The sequence below is a fragment of the Fusarium phalaenopsidis genome (genome assembly GCF_050370095.1).
Source record: "Fusarium phalaenopsidis strain FUZ10S chromosome Unknown contig_32304, whole genome shotgun sequence".
NCBI lineage: Eukaryota > Fungi > Ascomycota > Sordariomycetes > Hypocreales > Nectriaceae > Fusarium > Fusarium phalaenopsidis.
The window spans coordinates 4432580-4455597 of record NW_028145404.1 but is presented as its reverse complement, the minus strand read 5'-3'; the positions used below and the strand labels follow the sequence as shown (position 1 = coordinate 4455597).

The 23018-nt window shown below is 54.3% G+C and overlaps 4 protein-coding genes across 4 annotated transcripts; 1 reads left to right on the top strand and 3 right to left on the bottom strand.

Annotated features, from left to right (window-relative positions):
* Positions 1–1672: 1672 nt before the first annotated feature.
* On the top strand, positions 1673–4588 carry LRP88_10624 (trehalose-phosphatase TPS2; the record flags this gene model as incomplete). Its single annotated transcript, XM_083247076.1, has 3 exons — positions 1673–1846; positions 2041–3988; positions 4038–4588. The coding sequence occupies 3 exons, from the start codon at positions 1673–1675 to the stop codon at positions 4586–4588; spliced, it is 2673 nt and encodes an 890-aa protein (XP_083098189.1).
* Positions 4589–5125: 537 nt separating this feature from the next.
* On the bottom strand, positions 5126–5788 carry LRP88_10623 (glutathione S-transferase; the record flags this gene model as incomplete). The annotated part of the gene is made up of 1 exon (XM_083247075.1): positions 5126–5788. One exon carries the CDS (start codon positions 5786–5788, stop codon positions 5126–5128), a length of 663 nt encoding a protein of 220 aa, XP_083098188.1.
* A 1094-nt stretch (positions 5789–6882) lies between these two features.
* On the bottom strand, positions 6883–8508 carry LRP88_10622 (cytochrome P450; the record flags this gene model as incomplete). The annotated part of the gene is made up of 3 exons (XM_083247074.1): positions 6883–7741; positions 7796–8352; positions 8428–8508. 3 exons carry the CDS (start codon positions 8506–8508, stop codon positions 6883–6885), a joined length of 1497 nt encoding a protein of 498 aa, XP_083098187.1.
* Positions 8509–14207: 5699 nt separating this feature from the next.
* LRP88_10621 (uncharacterized protein) lies at positions 14208–16380 on the bottom strand (the record flags this gene model as incomplete). The annotated part of the gene is made up of 2 exons (XM_083247073.1): positions 14208–15859; positions 15915–16380. The coding sequence occupies 2 exons, from the start codon at positions 16378–16380 to the stop codon at positions 14208–14210; spliced, it is 2118 nt and encodes a 705-aa protein (XP_083098186.1).
* Between the last annotated feature and the right edge of the window lie 6638 nt (positions 16381–23018).

Sequence of the window (23018 nt, the reverse complement as noted above, 5' to 3'; positions counted from 1 at the left end):
TTTCGCGTGTCAGTTTTATGTCTGAGGCGTGCACCGTCGCCTCTGAAGCGTGCTTGTGCCTTTTTCCTTGGTTATTGTTGGTGGTTGAAGCCGGGTGCATTAACCTGTGGGGGCCTTGTCTAGTCTTGGGGGTGTTGCGTTGCGTTGCAGTCGAGGGTTGCGCAACTGTCCATGACGATGAGGATTTTTTTTGATTCAAAATTGATGACTATGGCTTGCGGGATGAGACATTTACCATGTCAACGGGAACTCGGTTGTCTCGTTGCTGGGATGAGTTGAAGCCATTGTCAACAACTCATGGCTTGGACCAAGCAACAAACAAGGGGCAGGATAAACTACTTGCCCCTCCCCCGCCATTCCCATGATCGATGGCACGGATCACATGGAAGCATTCAACATACGAGTTGACAACGAACCAGTTCCTTGGAGTTTGACGGTGTAGATAAGAGACGGAGGTCATTACCGCGAAGAGCTGGACAAGGAATGCCAAAACTTACAGTGGCGAGATCTAACAAGAACAGCTCGTGTTATCTAGACCTCGTGATGCCGAAAATTCGGCGGTGTTGGAAAAAAAAAGTTGGAGTTGACGGGGAGGTTAAACACAGACCACCTCCACTATCCGTACAGGACGTGTGGTGATAGACAAGGCAAGGCAAGGCAGCTGGAGCTACTGTACATTAGCCTGGCCATTGAGTGTCGTCCTGTACCTGATCGGCATCTGTATCCTGGTTTTTGCTCGGCCTTGAGTTAAACGTCGAGGCGTCTTGGCAGGTATTGAATTGTTTTGTCGTCGCGTGAGGTCTGGCATGGGCTGGAACATGGCGGGGTGGCAGCAATGGAGGAAGTTGAAGAGGAAGAATGCCACCAGAGCAACCACTGAAAGAATAGGAAAAACTCTTGATCATACCTACTCAATCAGCACAGATCGGTTCAATTGACTCCCATATGCCCAAAACACTCTTATGCTTTGCCAAATGCTCCCTTCCCAAAATATGCTGCTTACCCACACCGTCCACCCCGGGCCTGATGCCGGGTGCCAGTTTGACGCATCGAAAAAACGTGCACCCGCAAAAAAGCAATGGAACCAAGGTACCTTGGAATGCCCCACCTCCACCAGCGCCTGGTAGGTACCTTACTGGACTGGATCACTCACTCCCGTCACCCAGAAGCAGCATCACCTACCCTCCCTACCCACGGGGCACGACCATGAATCGCCGAAACCGCCCGGCCCGACTTGCAAGACTAGACCCTAGGAAGCAGTAGTAGGACCGCGACCGACGGGCCTGGGACGCCGCCGTCGTCGATTGACAACCAACGTCACCGATCTCTTGTTTTCTACTAGAGCTATCTCTGTCTCTCTTCCTCCCCTCGTCCCCCTCCAGCTCCGTCTGCCTCGTCAGTCCGCTCTCAGTCTCGGAGAACACCACCAATCCCTCTTCCTCACTACTTTGCTTCTTTCCGCGCAGCTTCATTCCTGCATTCATTCTTGCATCGTCACCTCTGTCCCTCGCTCGCTCGCCAACGGGGATCGATCACAGACAGACAGCGAGAGACGGCGATCCCCTTCCACCGACAAGACGACCCAAGGAGACGCCTGCTAACCCGCTCCTCGTCCACCGAAACCTCTCCCTTGAGCCTGATTCTCAGATCATCACATAAACCTACCGTCGAAATGGCTGCCGACAGCAACAGCGCCAGCGCCGGCACCAGCGCGCCCCCCTTGCGACGCCGCGAGTCCTTGTCCGAGATTCGAGCTGCCAACCCCGAGCTGGCTCTTAGCGGCAACATTATCTCGGCCACCTTCAACACACCGCATTCTTTCGTCTATCGAAAAGGCGGCGATTGGGTAAGTTACTCTTCTCTCACTCCCCGTATCTCTTATCGGCCACCAGGAGCGGGCTCGTTAGCTCGATGCATTTCCCCTCTTCCCCAAAGCTCCAGCCAGCTCCAGCTCTAGCTCCCCTCCCCCCTCGCTCGCCCTTGTCACCATGATGGATCACATGAAAATTGAGCCTCGACTAAAACTCGCTCTCTCTACAGGACTTGAAAGCTCGCCGCGGTCAGTCTGCGCTTCTCGACTCATTCGCTTACCTTTCGTCCGACGCTACTCCATGGAATCACACCGTTGTCGCCTGGACGGGAGAGATCGACGCTCCCACCGATGACGTCGTTTCTTCACCTGGTACGCCCGCGCCAAACACACTAGGCGCCGCTTCTCTCAATGCCCTCTCCGCGCCGGTCCCCGTCGATGCCACCACTCGCCTGCCGACTCCGCCTCCAATTGACGGTCTCTGGATTCCTCGCGAGGATCAGGAGCGTCTCGAGTACCGTCTGTCCCACAACAAGACAATCCGCACTTATCCCGTCTGGTTGTGTGACGAGTCCGAGGCTTCATCTGATGGCATCCTCCTCAAGGACCAGGCTCGCTGGCGCCGTTATGCCGAGCAAGATCTTTACACACTCCTCCACTACAAGCAGCATGAGCCTACCGACGGCCGACGAGAGCGCATTCAGTGGGCCGATTACTACCGCATGAACCAGAAGTTTGCCCACAAGATTATCGAGATCTACAAGCCCGGCGACATTGTCATCGTCCACGACTACTTCCTCATGCTGCTCCCTAGCATGTTGCGACAGCGTGTTCCCAACATGTACATCTCTTTCTTCCTCCACTCGCCTTTCCCTAGTAGCGAGTTCCTCCGCTGCCTGCCTCGTCGCAAGGAGGTGCTGGAGGGTGTCTTGGGCTCCAACCTTATTGGGTTCCAGTCCTACAGCTACTCTCGCCACTTCCTCAGCTGCTGCACCCGAATTCTCGGCTTCCCATCTGACACACTCGGAATCGATGCCTATGGAACTCGTGTCCAGGTCGGCGTCTTCCCCATTGGTATCGATGCTGCCAAGGTCGAGAGCTTTGCCTGGACCGCAGCTGTCAAGGAAAAGTATGACGCTCTCCGCAAGCTTTACCACGGCAAGAAGATCATTGTCGGACGAGACCGCCTTGACAGTGTTAGAGGCGTTGCCCAGAAGCTGCAGGCGTTTGAGCGCTTCCTCGAGATGTACCCCGAGTGGCGCGAAAAGGTTGTGCTCATCCAGGTCACCTCGCCCACCAGCGTCGAGGCTGAGAAGGAGGAGCTCGAGGACGACGGCAAGGTCGCCTCTCGCGTCAACGAGCTCGTTATGCGCATCAATGGCATGTACGGCAGTCTTGGATTCTCGCCGGTCCAGCACTACCCCCAGTACCTCAACCAGGATGAGTACTTTGCTCTGCTGCGGGCGGGCGACATTGGCCTCATCACTTCTGTCCGTGACGGCATGAACACAACTAGTTTGGAGTACATTGTGTGTCAGAAGGAGAACCACGCCCCTCTTATTCTCTCCGAGTTCAGTGGCACAGCCGGCAGTCTCCGTGACGCCATCCACATCAACCCCTGGGACCTCAGCGGCGTGGCAGAGAAGATTAATGCCGCCCTGACAATGTCGGATGAGAAGCGTCAGGCTATGCAGTCCAGCCTGTACCGCCACGTCACCGAGCACAACGTCCAGTCGTGGATCACCAAGTTTATCCGCAAGGTGTACAACGTCCTGGGCGACACGGGCTCGGCCAATGCCACCCCCTTGCTTGACCGTGCTCTCCTCCTCTCCCAGTACCGGACGGCTAACAAGCGTCTCTTCATGTTTGACTATGACGGCACCCTGACGCCTATTGTGCGCGAGCCCAGTGCTGCCGTGCCCTCTGAGCGCCTCATCCACACGCTGCAGCTGTTGGCGGCTGACCCCCAGAACGCCGTTTGGATCATCTCAGGACGCGACCAGGTGTTCCTGAAGCAGCACCTTGGTCACATTGCTGAGTTGGGCTTCTCGGCCGAGCACGGCAGTTTCATGAAGCACCCTGGTGCAGACGAATGGGAGAACCTGGCTGAGAAGTTTGACATGGGGTGGCAGAGTGAGGTGATGGAGGTGTTCCAGAAGTACACAGACAAGGTTCAAGGTATGTAATTCTCGTCACCGACTAACTCACAAACTGACTGACTTGGCAGGATCCTTCATCGAACGAAAGCGATGCGCCCTCACTTGGCACTACCGTCTTGCCGACCCTGAGCAGGGCGTGCACATGTCGCGAGAATGCCACAAGGAGCTTGAGGCCACCGTCGCGACCAAGTGGGACGTCGAGGTCATGCCTGGCAAGGCCAACATCGAGGTGCGCCCTACGTTTATCAACAAGGGCGAGATTGCCAAGCGTCTCATTACCATGTACCACAACCCTGGTGCTGATGAGATCCCCAACACCCCTAAGCCCGGACACCTCGAGTTTGCGCTCTGCATGGGTGACGACTTTACCGACGAGGACATGTTCCGCAGCCTGAATGCTGCTTCAGGCACCGTCCTCGACGCCAACCACGTCTTCACAGTGACTGTTGGTGCGAGCACAAAGGTGACACTGGCCAAGTCGCATCTTCTGGAGCCGGAGGATGTGATTGAGTGCGTCGCCCTCCTGGCGGGTGTCCAGGATGCCGGCGAGAGGCTGGGCGAGGTGAACCTCGGCGCGTTGAGCACAGTCGAGGGACGTATCCCCGCTGAGAAGCTATGATGGCGAAGAGTGTATAGGCGAATCAGATGGCAACAGAGGAGATATGCATGAGACCTAATGCTTTGGGCGTTTCTGGACAAAGACGGAGATAGGATGGAAAAGATAGACGGGGGAAGATGGGGCGCATGAACTGACATGGACAGCATAGCGAGAGACGGGAAAGGATATCGAAGAACAAACTGGGAGGCATGCGGAGGAAGACGTAGTTTTACAGCGTACGTAACATTGGTATAGCGTTTGTCAATACAAGGACATTAAAGTCAGTAGTGGCCTAGGAGCTTGACTTGACTTGACTTGATGAGCCAGGTGAACAGTCTGTTCTGACAACTGAGTTAACAATAAGTGGTGCCGATGGCAATCTTTCTGTAACTTAACAGCCTCATCGTCTACCTCGTTAAAGATTATGATTGGCTAGTAATGAGGTTGTTGTGATGTGGACACAGTAGGCTGCCCTGGTGGTGAAGTTGGTGCGGGCTCTTATTCTTTGTCTCAAAGAACAACTCCCTATACTTGACAGAACACCAATGTTCCTTAAAGTCAATTACCACGCCCCGTAGACTCAATAGCACGCTCCTGATCCGCCACAACCTTTTGCGCCGCCGGCCTCTTCTCCATCCTCCTGAACCATGCCCCAACATGCGGGAAACTCTTGTAGAGATTACCCTCCACAATCTCGGGAACCCATCTCTGCCAGGCAAAGAACGATAGATCAGCGTAAGAGCATTTATCTCCGACAAGCCAATCCTGTGTGCTCAGCACCTTATCCATGACGCCGTTGACGCGTAGGATCTCATTGACGTAGCGGTCAATGGCGCTTTGGACCTTTTCCGGGTGATGTTTTTTGAACCAGCCTGCCTGGCCGTAATACGGAGCTTGGCCCGAGACTTGGAAGAATAGCCATTGCTTGGCTAAGTACTTCTCCGGGCCAGAGTCGAAGCTGATCTTGTGATTCTTGTCGTACGTCTCGACAACGTACTCGATAATGGCACCTGACTCCCAAAGTGTGATACCAGTATTGGGGTCTTGAATAGCCGGAAGACGTCCGTTGGGATTAAGAAGTGTGTAGGGCTCTTGTTTGACGGCTGTAAAGTCGATGAAGCGGGTTTCGTAGGGGAGGGAAAGCTCCTCGAGGATGAGGGCAACCTTCCAGGGGTTGGGGCCGATTTCGTGAGAGTAGAGAATGATGGGCTTCATCTTCATTGTGCTTTTTATAATCTTGAATGCATTGGAACTGGAAAATCAGGTTGCAATGATACTTGTGGTTGTTTATATAGTCCTCCCTGAGTGGAGTTGGCCGTGCTGCAACTGGGCATTATTCGTCACGACAGTGCGGTGAGATGAGATTAACCAGCATTAGTAAAGAAATTTGTCTTGAAGGATTTCTCGATAAGCAAGACATTCCCCGTGGTTATTTTTCACTGTCAGCCCTAGAGCCTGTCTTGTTGGTACAAGTTTCGGCCGAAGGGCGGTCGAAACTCACCCCTTTGTTGCTAGGGGTTTGGCTATTGTGCTACATGTTCGTGAATTTAATGTTGTGCATAGAAGTTAGGGGCATATTTCGCTCTTTAAAGTGCTTTGATGTTCAAATCGCTGAAAGAGAACCGTCTACTAGTTGGCGGTCGGATAGATGGCCAGCCCTGATATCAGCCAGTATCTGAGCGAGGCCGTTTCTCTTGTATATACTTAGGGTTTGTATCATTTAAATATCCCCTCAGCTGATATAATAGAAAGGGGTAAGAAGTATCCGATTTACTTGTTGTTCTCGAGAGACCCTGTAACGTGATTTGGTTTGGTTTCCCTCCGATAATTGTCGGTAATGAACTTCTCTCTCCAAAACCTGGAGACCAACTTTTCGACAGCTGAAGCGCATGTTAAGTGTTGGTGGAGTTTCATGAGTAGGTTCTGCCTGTCATTCCAAGCTTGTCTGGCCATAAAGGTCAACAGCAAGGACAATTCCTTTGGCCCTCCATACGTCAACTCGGACATTCTCTCTAAACTCAAAGAGAAAATGAACGCTTTGTTACTCAACATCCCACACGAAAGCGTTCACATGAAATGGGTTAACCACCTTCTCTAGGGCATGTCACGAATTACTCTGACATCCTCAATCACAGCTGATCAAGAGAGATATTTTCAACTTTTTTTATTATTAGTCTGATCTAGTCAAGGTAAGGACTAACTACTCCGTTGTGGCCTTCTTCAAGGCAGGACATGAACCTAAAAACCTGTATGTACCAGACCGAGAATCCAATGCGAAAGACAAAAACACACGCAAACCCTAGAAGAAAGGGGCCTCATCGCTTGGACAGCACCACCTTGACATCGTCCGCGTACCGCTCAAAGCCGACGTTGAAGCCCTGGCGCACACTAGGGACAGTGAACTCCTTTCCGTCGGCACTCTTGATCTCGAAGGCACCGAGTGTGCCTGCGACCATGGCCATGGCCGTCTCGAAGCCAAAGACTCGACCGGGGCACAGGTTGCCCGCGACACCAAAGGCCTTGACCTTGCGGGTGAGGCTGTTGGATAAGTCCCCGTTGTTGGTGATGAAGCGAGAAGGTCGGAAAGATGCGGCGTCGGGTCCCCAGGCGTTCGTGTCAAGGTTGGAAGCGCACATGGGGAGAAGGAAGAGATCACCCTGAGACACCGCCAGGGGCTCAGAGCCTGGGAGTGTGAGGCCAAATTCGTGTCGAGCAAGACGAGGAACTCCTGTCATGTGCAGGCGAAGAGTCTCGTACCAGGAGGCAACGAGCCAGGGGCAGAGGGTGCGGATGTTAGTGAGGTCCAGCTTGAGACCGTCCTGTGTCTGGGCCTGAACAACCTGGAGTTGCTGGATCTCATCGACAACAACCTTGAGCAACTCGGGAATAGCCAGAAGGTGTCTGACGAGCCAGACTGAGAGTGTGCTGGCAGTCGCGAGGAGGCCAATAGCCGAGACCATCTCGATGTTGTAATAGTCCAGGTTGGTCTCCCAGTTAGGGTCCGAATGAGCGACGACGTTGATTGCGTGAGCGACAGTCTTGACGCGAGACTCGCGGTGCTGGTTGTGGAACTGTCGAAGCCTCTTCATGAGAAAGTCGCGGGACTTGTAAGCGGATCGGGCCGTGAGCCAAGGGGCAGGTCGGGAGAGAGAGTCGAAAGTCTCGGTCAGGTTCCTTTGGCATTTGTCAGTATGTGGTATCAACCGTCTTGTTGATAGTGAGGCTTACATGAACTCTTCGGCGAACTCGCGATCCATACGCCAGGGGTTCTCGACACCCCAGACTGCGCTGGCAGTGGCAGACACTGTGAGCCCAAACATCCAGTGAGCGAGGTCGACCTCGGTGGAAGGGCCCATCTTGTTCATCTCATCCCAAATGAAGACTCCTGAACACTCGGACAAAGCCTTGAGGTTCTCGGGTCTGCCAAACTCGACCTGATGAAGGCGTCGTGGGTCAGTGTCGAGGATGACCCGGATGGTGCTCGGCCCAAGGCCAAAGACGCGGGAGCCAACGTGGGCAAGGATCTGGGCAAGACCAGTGTCCGAGACATGGCGAGCGAGCTGCTTATCCAAAGATGGATTGACAACGATGATTTGCTTGAAGGGGATGTTGATGGTGAAGATCTGGGCGGCAGTGGACGCTATGACAGTGTTGACATAGCGGGCAGTGTCACGCTGCAGGCCAAGAAGATGACCGAACCAGGGGATGGCAGAAGACAGCTGAGGCAGCTGCGAGATGCGAAGATAACCATCGTGGGCAGACTTCTTGGAGAAGGAGGAAGAAGACTGAAGGCGTTGAAGCAGGTAGTGGACGATAGAGGAGAGGATGTAGAGGAGCCAAAAGATGAGGGCGAGGTCAACGACGGCAGAGAGGAGAAGCCGCCCATTAAGGACTTCAGTCCTGTAGCCTAGGAGAGCAAAGACGTCGACTGTGACAGCCATGTCGATCTTTGCGTGCTTGGTAATCTCTGGAGAAGAGGGTGTGCTGATCGTGTGATGAAGCAGCGTGGTGATGAAAACAAACGGGCTGTTGATATACTGGCACTGCTGAGGTGTGGAGTATGAATCACTGACAGGAGATGTTCAGAACAATGAAGTTGTTGCTCTATCGTCCTCTACTCTCAGAAATTTGAAAGAAATATCCTCTTTTTATAATTTTTATCTCCAAGCTCTTTCCTCCCGTCTGGACTGTTCTCTTTTGCTCGGTCCTCGTCAACAAAGAACGCTTCAAACGCCTCCCATGTTCTAGGACTCAACTCATTCCAGGTCTCGAAGCATCTACAAACTCTCAAGTCGTATGATGAAGGATGGGGAGTGTAGTCTTCAGCTGTGCCACGAGGCTGGGCTGCAGCCCAGAGTGGTGGCCTTTGCCAACCGATTTGCTGGGACATCTGCATGGGCTGGGCACGGATGTCTCAAATGATGGAGGGATGGGAGGGGATCATGAACTCCACGTTCTCGTTAATTCTTGCACGCCGGTCTCTCCTTTTGGGGGGGGAGGGTGTAGGACACGGGCTTTCACTTACACCAGCTGGGCGGTTAGCACCCATCACAACCCACCACCACCTTTGTACCGGGACCGCAGAGCCTGGATCTAGACATCTCAATGTGCCAAGAGTACCATTCGAAGAGTGTGGGAGCTGGCATGTCTTACCATAGCCTTGTCGAACATGCAGAAAGACTCGTGGGAGGAAGTCTACCCCGTTCGAGGCCGGACACCCCCTGATCACAGCTCAACACCCATGCATCCGGGGCACATATTGTCTCTTGTCAACTCCACACAACTATTGAAATCAGCCAGCCAAACGCTCGGTTACCCAGCTATACCCGTATTCTTTGCATAACGGCTCCCGAGAACGTGTCCGCGGGGGTTCGTGGCGCACCTGTCTCGCCGAGCTAAGGAACGGGCCGTCAGCCTTCAACTGTCGCTTTTTTCAACGCCCCTGCCAGGGGGCTCGGGCGTCGACGGAATATTCCTTGTACTCTATTCGATGGAACATGCATCCACATTGAGACATCACTTGGCTGTGAAAGGATCAGGAGGTCCGAGTGACATAGCCGCCCGTCCAAGGCTAATTCTGACAGGCTGGGACCAAGGCACCGCTAACGCCTCGAGTGAAACATATTTAACCCAACATGGAGAACTCGGACGATTCTAAACAGGCTCCTTTCTCTATTTGGCCTTATTGACGCGGAATGCATGGTTGTGACAGAGCGTTGGGCCTACCCTACTCCGTCACCCCGGTCACGTCAGTATCCCTGAACCAGACTGTCGGAGAGGCGGCGATAATGTGCATCTACAAGACCCAAGACCTCGGTTAATCATTTTTGATAGACAGATTAAGTGGTAGGCCTCCTATCTAAGAATAAACGTTTCAGGCATGGTCCCTTGCCATAATTCCAGCTGAGGAATGGCACGAGGACTCAGCCTCGTAGGCTAACAGTCAATAGACTGTGCAGCTACACCGGAGAATAGTCCTAGAGCCTTCTGGGACGTCCAATCATTATACTAGACTAGCAGAGCGATAAGGCTGACAGCCTCCACGTCAGTCTGTGACAGATCATTGTGGCTTTTCTACAGCAAGAGGGGTATTTCCCCTCGAGTTCATTCACTTTCAACCCTCTCATAACAAATCTCGATACTTGTACAATCGCAATGGCCTCTTCAAAATCTTTCAATACATAATTTCTCAATGGAGATCCCGAGACATGAGCTCCAAGGAGCCACGGTACGCAGGCACAGAATGCAAGGATGCCTGCCAAGAACCAGGTTCCCGACGCAAGTTGCTCTGCAAGTAGGACATGGTTGATGTTATTGGTGGCTAGTCTTCGTTGCGACCAGGGGCCCTTGTTGAAGAACAGGGGTGTTTGGGCTGGCCTGGAGTTGTAAGGCACAACTTCAGCTGGAACCGTTGCTGCTAGACATGAACCCTTGAGGGTACAGGCTGTAATTGGTTGCGGGGAGCTTCAATGATTTGTTAGGCTATGCCCTATCCTCGCCTTACCCGGGCGAAAGTGCAGTCTTCAACGCACCATAGTGTATCAAAAGACAGCTGATTGTCTTCATTCGGAACTTCAGTATTAGCTTCACAGCCTGCTTAACGTCGTCTAAGTTGACTCAACTCCCTGCACGAGGCATTTATCGCTCCCATGTCAACCTGAAATCCGTGGACCTGTCACTTGGCGGCGCAAGCCCTGAAGGCGGGAGTCTAGCTGAAGAGTGGATATGACGTCCCCTTTTTGCTTTTTGGTGTGGTTGACCCTGTATGTAATGCTGATCCTAGGTTTTGTTGCGGACAGATTGAGACATGCTGCCTTGATGGACAGGGTGTTGAGCAATGAATGTCCAGGAATTGAGGGGTATCAGCTTGTTAATTGACTCGTTTCTATTTCTCGAACCAGGATCTGACTCCATAGAGTCTCTCTGAATCAACAGCGAGCAACTTGAGCCGTAATGCCCCGATCTATGCTGCACCTTCAACTCAGCCCGTCTTGTCCCTGAGATACCTCCACCGAGCCGCCGCTCCCGTCACACCGAGTCCATCCCGCCAAACCTATGAGGTCCGTCGGGCGTCCTTCTCCGAGACACACACACACACACACACACACACGCACACACGCACTGGCTTACACATCATCGCCTCGCGTGCGAGACACACAGACCTCCTCTGTGTGTGGCCGATGATGCCGTAAGTGTGCGTCTTGCCCAGCTCTGATCGTCGACGGCGAGTGTTCCAAACGGAAAAGGCCCAGCCCAATCCAGCCCAGCCCAGCCTGCTTTTGGAAACTCCTCGCATCCTGTTTTGATAGTGAACTTGCCCAAGAAGGAACTCTTACGAGTCTCATGCACACGCCCCCTCCTTCGATTCACATCTCAGCCATCATCAAGTTCGCAGACTCCGAGCCCGAGAGTCCCGACAGGCATCGGCTGATTCACACAAGAGAAGAAACCCAATGGTTCATGCAAGATTTCGGTTCTAGAATGATGGTGCCCCAAGCTGTTGGGATCCTTTTCGCTCGTGCTTTTTCTTGATTGCTCGGAAATCCTATTCTTGCAGCCTTGGACTGGAATGTGGCAATTCATCGGTGGGAAAACATGGTGTTTTTCTTGCAGTTTGACAAAGCAAACAACTTCAAAGCCATCATGTGCCGGTTTCAGGAGTCTTGGTGTCCATGGCTAATCCTCGATGTGAGACTCGGACATTGTACGATGCCATCGTGATAGCCCTATTACCCCTTTCCAGGCCAGGAACATCTGACTCGAGAAGATGCATCTACATCTTGATCATGGCCACTCTCCTGCATGTCACTCTATAGAGCAAACTCTATTCCATCACCACATCTCGCCCTTCACCAGCATCAAGCCCATCCACCACCACCAACTGTGCCATGATCCTCTCCACACACCCTTACGGAGACTCCGCCCAACATGCAGAAAGCCCTATGGGTCCTCTCCTCTCCCTCTTTTCGTAGTGATGCTTCAGAGACTTGGCGACCAAACCGCACCCGCTGAAACAAACCGCAGATCGAGCTGCAGCCCCCATCACATTCGGCTGCCCGAGGACCAGGCTAGCGGGTGCTCTCGAGGTCCAGAAACACCACGAGAGAGAACGGTGACACTCTCTCGCATTAGACTGGCTACGTACAGTAATGGGCACCACTTGGGGCGAAGGATCCAGCCAGCCATGGCCGACAACAAACAAGTCTCATTGTGGCCAAGGCTATTGGCTGTCATGTTTGGCCACAGATGCCCAGATAGGAACTTCCCACGCTACGTCTCTTTCCAAATCTAGACTAACCAGCAAACTAATGTAGAAAACTCGCCTTCGAGGTGATCATGTTGACGCCTCTTCTCACCCTCCCCCGCCTGTCTACGCCTCCCGACCTAACCGCCATCATGACCACCCACACACCTTTGGCCCCAGCCTCCCGCTGCTAGCCAAGAGCCTCACATTGTCGAATTGCGTCCTCGTGCTCTTGTTGTTCTAATATCTCCGATACCCCTGTAAGCCATCTATGTCCACAGGAACACAGACATGTTGCCATGCGCCTCGATCCGCATGGCCTACACGCAAGGAGTACACACCAGGACCAAGGCTTTTCGAGCCTCAGGGCCGAGGTTATCTCCCAAAGTCAGCACATGATTGCTAGGACGCCAACCCTTGAGGCGTTTCATGTGGCGGGCACCAAGTGTGTTTGCAGCTTCACGAGACTCGGTGGCTCCCTTGATGTTGAACAAATGCGATACTAGCAGTCACAATACCGCGAAAGAAGACTTGGCCAGGCATGATTTGTGCCCTGTTTGTGTGTTTGCTTCACACAATACGCCAAGGTTAGGTATTACTTGCCCATTCTCGGAGCCTTGGATCCAGTCAGGGAGAAACAGTCACTCCTATGAGTGTCGACTACATCACGAAACTTGACAAAGCTGGGCAGCTAATTGAAAACTTGTAATATGGCATATATCGTATAAAGCTTCAACTTAAAATCAGACCTTCACAAATGATCCTCGTCTTCGAATTGGGCAGTGTTGTTCCAGAATCTCAGCCTTCCTCCCCATCCATGAGACAGATACACGCACAGCTCACATTAAGATATATAGCAAATCGGAAGAGATGGGATTAATTACAGCCTGGCTTTTTGGCCAGGCAAGAGACTATCATAACTACCTAGGTATCCAACGTCATGTCATAATTGCATGAGGCTTCCTCATCATCAATCTGTAAGCAGAGCCGCGACTCCATTGCCTAACAAACTACCTTGTAACAAAACCCATCAGAACGATCCTGAGAAAACAAGTCTAAGCTAAACATCTTGAGCGTAACCCATAAACAGTCCATCCACCCAGCCATCCATCCATCCATTCCGCAACCAACAGTCCATCATAGGGTATCACTTCCAAACCCACCCGCCCAAACCGTGAGTGTCATGCCGAGCAAACAAGGTACCTTCGCCTATCCCCGGTCTAGATCCAAAGGCCATATATACTTTGACCCCAGTACGGTCCAGCCGGTGATTCTGACGAATAACGTCGTCGAGTAGAGCGTGCGTTCAACTCGTAGAATTGGTCAAAACCGTGCCCATATAATCCCAGCCAAAATCAGGGTATCGTATCGACGCACAAAGTCCTCCTTCGCCCCAGTTGACCGTGTCCAGTTCATAGGGGATGAGTCGAGATGCCCTCGACAAAACAAACATAGCCCAAAAAGAAAAACCATCTAAAAAGTCGTGACTGCCTCGCCAACTCCAATGATCCAAACCAGAGTCAATTTGGAGAAAAGTTGAAGTGAATGTCGGTCCCTGAAGCGAGCTGCGGAGCTGGGATATCGTGTATATGCTACCATTCGAGTCCGTAAACATCAAAAACCATCCGAGAGTAGGGATATCGTCAGCTTGAGTGAGGAAAAAGAGAGTTCATGTATCATCCATGTAAACAAGTCATGCCGTAATGCGCTTCATTCCCGCTTCCGGAACTGAAACAAATCAAAACAAAACAAAAGCTCGATGCCCACATTAAAAGGAATTTCGTCATAAAGTCGTTAAAATCATTGCCGTCCGGAAACGGCTGAGTGTGAGGAGTTAGGAGAGAAGAAGGCGAGTGTGGAGGAAACGACTGAATTGTCGAGAGCCGATGCTCACGATCAGTAAGCCGCAGCGGTTGACCCTTCACTCGTTGCAACAGCTACCAGAGCCTCCAAACGCCCCAGAGAGTCGTTACTACCCGGTCGGCCTGGTTGCTGTTGCGGGTGTTGAGGCTGGCCTTGCTGCTGCTGTTGAGGATGCGGTGGAGGTTGTTGGTGGTGCTGTGGCGACTCCTTAACAGGAAACCCGCTAAAGCCGGTAAAGTTGGGGTGCACCATCCGATCAACATGGGCCACCCGAGGGTCCGGCTGCTCTTGAGGTCTGCCCTCCCGATGAGCAGAGACAGGCCCATGGTACCAACCGTGACGCTTGCTGTCCCGTGTTGTCGTGATGGACGGAGCAGACATGGTGTGCTGATGCATAGCCCGCGCTGCAACAGCAGGCTTGGGAGCAGCATAGGCTGGAGGAGGCTGGTCCTCGAACCGGACAGTTGGAGGGTTAAGTCGGACCTGCTCGGCCTGTGCCTGTACTGCCTTGTTTGCCTCAGAAGCCCATGCTCCAGCGCTGTCCCGAGGTGGAGTGCTGTGGTTGATATCGAGACGGTTGAGACCACGTTGCAGGCTGGCGTCGTACATGTTGAGATTTCGTCTCTCGTCCTGCATGGGCGTCTCGACAAGGTGCGGCTGGTAAGCAGCTCGTGGGTGAGCCTCGGAATCGATAACCATGGGCGATGGGGGCCTCCTAGCAGGACTTCCAGGTCGAGGAGGAATAGGGTCAAACGACTCGATGCCTGGAAGACGGAATGACGACTGGGAGGTTGCGGGATTCGCGATCGGCGGTGGCGGGTTCGGGCGAACCGAAGACTGGTTCACAACGGAGCTCAGCTGACTGGGGTTTCCATTAACATTGCGGCTGTCCGGGTGCCAGGTCCGTCGACGCCATTCACTCTCAGACATTGATTCCCTTGGTGGCCATGGAGCGGTTGAAGCATTCGGGGACGCAACAATACCGTTGGCTGATGGGAAAGCGCCCACATTCGAAGCATTAGCACCTCCAGGTCCAAAGACTGGCCTTCCTGCAACCAGACCCGATGGCGATTGGAACGGGTTAGCACCAGAAGGAACGCTCAGTCGACGGCCGGGAGTCCGAGTTCCAGGGGCATACATGCTCTGGGATCGTGAGTGAGAAGGAGAATTAACCCCAGCAACCCATCGAGGGCTGCTCTGTCCGGTCGAGAAGTTGGATGAGGTTGGTGTCCCAAAGTCGCTTGGAGATGCAGGTCGGTAGGACGAATAGGTGCTATCGGCGGCGCTTCGATACGACTCCAGGGACAATCGCGATCGTGGGTCAGCCATCACCAGAGGAGCGGGCCTTCGACGAGCATCGGCGTGAACGCTATATGCAGAGCCAACAGAACTAACACTCGTGATGCTAGAAGTAGACAAGGACTTGGAATGCCCTCGCTGTGGCCCGCCAGCGCTTCCACCAGTAGATGCCCGCGCTCTATTTCCAGCCTGCCGTACACGATCCGGTCGCATCTGACGCTGGAACCGAGAACCGGTAGCTGCCAGCGAATCCATGGGAATATTCTCGTTGACATGAACAGTCTGCGCATGTTGCCTCAAGTTGTCCAACCGCGAAAAACGTCGCGAGCAGTGACACTGAAAGGGCCGTTCGCCTGTATGTTTCCTGTTGATTCCGGTAAGCATGACTTTCAGAAGCAAAATACGAGTTGACGCACCTGATATGCCTCGCCAGATGCTCACTCCGGGTGAAGCTCAGGTTACAAGGCGGGTAGTCAGTGCAGTAAAAGCGCTGCGACTTCTTCTTCTTGCTCGATCGTGTTCCCTCGGCGCCGACACTTTCCTCGTCCGAAGCCTGGCCCTCTTCGATCGTGCCAGTCTCTCCATCGGAATCGTCCATCTCCACATCGCCCGAATCCGCCGACTTGTTAGAGTGTCGAGAGTTATGGCGTCTAGGCATCCTCGGTTTAGGTGCTGAATCGGGTACCTGCACGCTCTGCGGGAACGGGCTGGAGGGGAGCGGCTTCTGGCTAGCCATGGAAACATTGAACGTCGCTCGGGTCGGAGTCGCACCATCGTCGATAGGTCTTGAGGGATGCGTGTGAGGCGCTGTGTTGGGTCGAGGAGTAGCGGGCGACGAAGCCATGACGTCTTCGCGCGAGACGGGGTTTGCCAGCGGCGAATTCACTGGTCGGAATGCGGCCGCCATGGCAACAGAGGTCGGGGGGTGTTATCGATGGCGATGCTAGGTACAGACGGCGGTGCGATGGATGCAGTGTCGTTTCGCGGGATCACCAGTCGGAAAAGGGTGAGAAAGAGGGTTGTAAAGGTGCAACGTCAATGTCGCACACGCACGAGAGAGCGCAGCCGGTCGGGTACTCCTTGTGTGCCGCTAGATGCTGTCGGGACTAGGTTATTCGCACTTTGGTAGGCCAGACCAGACCAGCAGACGTGATGAGGCTGAGAATAGAATTGCGAGTTGACCAGCGAGTTGGTCAGCGGGACGCGGGGCGGTTCTTGTCGGGCAAGCGCACACCTCAAGCGAACAAGAGGCACCGACGGGGAAGGATGGAGATAAGAGGTTGTAGTCCGGAGGGGCAGGACGTCCGTCAGATAGAGATAGACCTAGGGCGGGGGGCGGGATGAGTCGAAGTTGAGGGCGGATCCCGGAGGGGGGGAGGTGGATAGAAGTAAGGGAGTTGAGGGGGGGGGGAGAGACAGCGAGGATGGAGAAACAGGGAGACCGTGTGTGAGAGTTGTAAGAGGATGAGAAGAGGCGTTCTCAGACTCCTACCAACGCCGCAGTAAGGTCTGGCGCAGAAATGCCGGTGGGGGAGGGCGGCGTGCGTAGTGGTGATGCAAGCGAGCCAGGCCAGGGCCTAGATCCGTAGCACTGACACTGACTGACTTGACTTGCTGGCTTGGCCCTGGGGCTCTGCAGCGAGTGAGAGTGAGAGCAATAGAGTCCGACCAGCCGGCTCGATTCTGGATGCTCTCAAGTCTGTTTACTTTGACGCCTTTCGAGGCTTGCTGTTCGCCGACTCCGAGTGTTCATCAAGGCAGCAAGAAGAAGCGAGAGCCAACAGCAGGTACTGTAGGTGTAGGTGAGGTGCGTGACGCAGATGAAAAGGTTGACAGGCAGAACAGAGCACACACAGAGTTGCGACTCGTGAGTCGAGACAGGGGCACCAAAGGGAAAAGTGGCAGGGCCGCAGGGGCAAGCGTGGCGATGATGTATGTCTATGGTTGCTTTTCCGCCCCAAATCGGTGGAGTCCGGATCCGGGATGGGATGGGATGGGATGGGATGGATGGGATGGGTGGATGGAGGCATGGATCGAGTCGCCCAGTTCCCTTCCCCTACTCTAACTAAGCCCGAGTCTTTGTTAGTCGCGTTGCCCGTCCAATCAGCCCCGAGACCAGCCACCTCGGACAGTTGCCCTCGCTTTTGTCATGCTCATCGACCCGGATCACCCTGTGTGCGAGAGACGGACGAGAACCTAATCCCCTAGGGCTGTAAATCGAGGCTGGCACTGGATGCTCGGCGCTCTTTCTTGGGTTCTGCTGTCTTCGTCTTCAGGCGCCAGCCAGCAAGCCAGATGGATACTCTAGAAGCTCCGCTTTTCACGCTGCGACCGTTCGTTCGCTTGCTTGAGTGACGAGAGTCGAATCCATGTCCAGAGCGGTGACTGCGTCTTCCTTCTTACCCTCACAGATGGGGTGGAATGGGGATGGGGAGTGGGCGGCAAGCGAGCGAGCGAGCCTCTGGCCTTCTTCGATTAGTACCTGGTATGATAAACCAAGCACACGGGTCTGGTATCCAACATGTGCACCCTCGTTGGAGTCGCACCGCGCCCCTCGCTGAATAATTCTGCGGCTTGCGTAAGGACAGGACAGGCTGCGCAAGGACGACCTGTACGCCCAAGAACACGGAGCAACTTCAGCAACCGACTGCATTAAACACGCAGTCCGGCCATGTCAGAGACGTCAGGTACAGGTCACCTGCACCGGTTAGCAGGGGGCGGGCCAGGTACATAGCGTCCAGTACCTGATATGATCCATGCGAGGTATGGCCCCCTGTAAGCCCTGTGTGGACGCAGTTCCCAGCTAGTTCCAGCCCACGAGTAACAGCTGGGTCATTAATTTTTTGGTACTTTGAAAAAGGTTGAACCTTTCAAAGAGCATCTCGTCAGCCTTGCGACTTCTCCTCTTTGCCATGACGAAGCTCAGAAACGTTGATTCCGTCGCTCCAAAGGCAATCAATCTGCGGGGTCCGACGACGCAACACGTTGGCCAAAAGGTTTCGATACGTGAAGCGGGCCATCCTCTGTCCACTGTCCACTGTCCACTATCCGCCGTCCACTGCCCTCTCTTCGGTCAGGGCACAAACCAACATGCAGGCTTCGCGACATGGCCGTCCCAGTTGGGTCCAGCATGCATGCGAGGGGCTGGGTCCTCGACTTGTTCTGAGTGGGCCAGGGGCCATGTCACGGAGGGTCAGAGGCGGCGCTTTGATTCACAGGGGACCCGTCCGCCGCTGCTGTGCGATGTAAAAATAAACCTCGAACCAGTGGCATGGTGAGCCGAAATCTTCTGCTTGACTCGAAGCGAAGCCGTCCCTGGCCGGCCGCAAGGGGCCGTGGGCGGGCCCCAGCGGGTTGACCTGACCTTGCAAGTCCCCGGTTTTGTCCTGCGAGGACAGCACGATTCCGGTATCTGTACAGAATCGTCGACTGCGTATTTCAGGTTGCTCCGGTCACACTCGTGGCATGCCAGAAGAGGGATCCAGAGTCGACGAAATGGGACATCCGTTTTCGTTTTTAGGGCCCCTTCCCTTCCCCTTGCCCATCCCCATCCATCCCGAGTCTTTCCAGGGACCTCCGGCAGGCTTCAAGGTCATCTGGCCCTGGAAGCGCCCGGCCGGCTTACCCATGCCGTCCAATCTGATACTCGACCCCTCACCGCGTACCTAACGGCTGATGCAGCACGACCTGCTTGCGGTTGTAGGCTTGATGATAGGCAGCTTGTGATGTGATGGTGCCTGGATCCCGCAGCTCGCTGGGCATGAGATGGAATCGATGATGAACATCTTAGTGCGGGGATCCAGAGTTGCGTCTCTAGCTGAGTGCAACCCTGCGAACATGGCCTTGCCCGCCACCTGCTCAGGCCGTTGGATTTCCCCTCGTCAAGTCCATCACTGCATGTCTCTCCTGCTCCGTAATTCGCGTTGAAACTGACGGCCTGGTCGACTAAAATGCCCACCATTGAGGGTGACGGCCATGAGCGATAAAAAGGCTCGAGAGCACATGGTTGACCGACTACTGTAACGCGATCGACCCTCCCATCATCTGCCGCGCTGGGGCGGCGGCCGGGAGCGAGCAATGACGTGAGGTGCCTTGACCATGCGTGGAGACTCGCTATGAAGATTGCCATCGTGCCCTGACCAACAAAATACGAATGGCGTGCAAGTAGGTACTACCAGGTATCGAGGGGACCAGGCTGGCCGTCTAGGCTAATCATCAACGTCCCAGGGTCAGCCGAAGATGCCGTGCAAGAACCCAGTGCTGACCTCGCATGACGCATTGAGCTCTTGTGGCCTGGTGCTGTGTACTGCCCCCAGAGCAAGTTTCAAATCGTCCCGATGAACGTGGCAGAGGCTCCAAGAGAAATACAGACACAAGTTGTTGCTTCTGTTGCTGTCGTTGATGCTGTTGCTCCTCGTCTTGCCAACATGTGCCTCAACGGCATGTACCAGGCCCGTGTCTCACGGCGGTGTGTGCTTGTGGACGGGCCTAAACCTGGTGGATCGTGGCTAGTTTGTCCCGTGGCCAAGGAACCCGTCCGAGCACTTAAAGCAGAGCCACATGAACCCCTCAAGAACAGGGAGGCTGGAGCAAGGAAATACTATCGATATCCTGAGCCTTGTTCCTTTGGCCGAATACAACGCGGCAATGAGTAGTGAGCGGCCTTGTGGTTGCACTGCGGCGCTCGCACCAGCAGCTCGGAGGGGTCGGCCAATGTGGGAGCCAGCCTCTGTAAGCATTTGGCATCTGGTCTTTGGTGTAACATTGGCATTGTGCGCGCTTGCGTTTCTGCAGCCTCAACCTGTCTCACATACTGCGGCGACTGCTTGCCTGATCAGTGAGCTGTACCTTTTTGCAACGCCGTTGCTTGAGTCAATTCGAGATCACGGGACACACCTAGTAGCCAATCGAGGACGCCCAGATTTATGACGATATCGTCGGCGATATTGGAAGCGGAGATAGTCGCCCTTGCACAGGAACCGAGGTGTACATGCTTTCAAGGGCCTGTTTCCGGCCACCTGAGGAGCCGCGAATTGTGGCCCTGGTTGACTCGTTCGTATACCAGCATCTCCCACTTGCCGTCACAAGTCAGCTAGATCGGGGGCGGCCGATTGAAATTGACTTTTGGTGGATCTTTTCGAAGTCGAGGTGGTTGGGACTCGTGGACGCCGACGTAGACGGGATGTGGTGGAAGCCGTGCCTGGAAGGGAGCTGGAACCTCAGCTGGGTACTGTATTGCCCGTGCTTTGACGGTTCTATCGGCAGATGCTAGTGGACAAAATCGTGAAGACAGTCTTGAGTAAAGACACGGCACAGGAGTGTTGACCGAATAGTTGTCATTTGCTTTGCATTGTATGTGTAACCCGCGTGATAGTCAAGCATCTCCTCCAACGTCAGATGGTGGTGCTGCTCCTGGTGGCTCAAGCAGGCACTCCTTCGCTCGCTCCTTCCCTGCCCCTCCCTCCCCCTCTCCACTCCGACCCCTCCATTGATGATACCCCACCCCCCTCCCTCCTTCCTTGCTCCCCTCTTTCCCGTCATCAGTGCATCCCGTGACCCTCCCTCCTCCCTCTATCGATAACAGCTGGGCCCTGAATCCAGGGTTCCCCCTGTCCTGTTATCCGTGCGCTGGGGGTCTAATCCTCCACGATGATCGTCACTCAAAGAAACCCTCCTCTATCAATCTCCAACTCGCAATTGGATGTTGCATGTACCCTGAAATCTTTGCTTGCACCCTTTGATCCCAGCAGCGGGTATCAAGAGTCGTTCCCGGGCGAATCGACACCTACAGTACACCTCAGAGATGGCGCTAAGCACGTTAACACGCCAAGTCGATCGGAATCCCTTCCAAAAACAATCGACAATGTTTACTCTCGCAGACAACAGGCCGGTTCGACCCTGCCATTGGCGCTTAGATCTTTGTGGCAATCCAGTCGCTTTGTCTTATCGATTAGACTTCCAGCCTCAATCTCCTCATTTTCCACATTCAGCCGTGGATCATGGAAATTCGAGGTTGATGGATGGCCCCGGCAGGCTACAGACTGGCTCACCGCACCGCAGCTGCTCCCTTTTACGTGCGACAGTAGCGTTTCCCATCCGTCTCTCCATGAGCCTCCACCTCCCTGCATCATAACCGCCTGCCGCCGTTTTCTCGCAGACGCGCCGAGGGTCACGATGGAGTCCCAAGGATGGGGGATTTAACCTGCCTACAGTACACTAAAGGCACGCAACCAGCCGCCTCTAGGGCTGCCGCCGTTTGCGCCTCCTCGCCATGACAGCTCCACTTGGTGTTGGCGATCAACATCGAGGGTCTTGCTCTCCCTCAACTGTCGTCGGTCGTGGCTGGTTGACCGTGCTACCATGATGGTAGGTTTGCTGGCGTGGCCCACGCCGAGTCTCTGGGTAGATTGATTGACATTTCCTGTTTAGGGACCAGTCAAGAAGTCGAATCCAAGATTGGGTTGAGAAGCGTCGAGACAAGCACTTCTCGATGGCCATGGAAGGGAACTAGTACCACACTCAATTCAAGTTCAAGTGAGGCGCACAAGTTGCCAAGCGGCTCAGCCTGGAGGTATTCAGAGTTTTGCTGCCTGTCAGCATCAAACAACAAGCAGTCCCAACGGATGGATCTATGCAGGATGCCCTCACATCGCTGTCCATGAAACATCCATCTCGCTCCCAATCCCCTGATCGTTCCTGGGCTACTGCCCGAGCTCTCAATCTAGCCTTTGGCCCGCTCTCCAATCATGCCACCAAATGCAAGGCACGGCGCAGGTTGACGACAGAGATACCCACCCTCAGAACTTGGCCCCCAAAAGGGCTGCACGCCCTTGGCCCAAATCGTCCGCAGAGGTTGCTCGAATGGCACACCAAGTAAAAGTTGACGACACCGACTCCATTCAGACACGCACTTGAGCCCCCGCGCCCGCCCATTCCGACACCCCATGTGACAACTCGATAGGCGGGGGGACACCACTCATCGTAGGCGGCCGGTGAAGCAAGGGACTCTGATGCGGCCAACGCGAGGCCGGCGCCCGTTATCCATCGTCAAGAGAGTGCTGTGCTTGCTGTGCTGTGCTGTGCTGTGCTTGTGCTCCTTGTTGCGCTCAGCAGGTGGCTATCAGCTTCCCCAGCCTCGTCTCGCGACTCATGACTGAGTCTGAGTTGCCCTGAAGCGCTCGGCATGTTTCTTGAAGTCTCAGGCACTGGCTGACTATCGTCTAGTCTAGTGTGCCTAGGAAGTGTGCCTAGCAACGCAACACATCAGAGAGCCGCCAACTTCGCCCTGTCCTGTCCTGTCCTGTCTTTGTCTCCAAGCCACAGCCAGTAGCCCAGCGGACGGACCACTCTAGCTGATGGTCCACAGCAGTTGCTTGTCTCGTCTTGTCCCGTCTTGTCTCGTCTCGTCTTTGACCTCTCTTGTTCGGGTCTTGCTTCCTACACCGCTCTTTTATACTCAAACCCAAAATTCCATAGCCCTTGCTTGTTCTAGTGGATCTTCCAAACATGTGTCTCTAGCTCGCCATGTTTAGATTCGACTGCCAC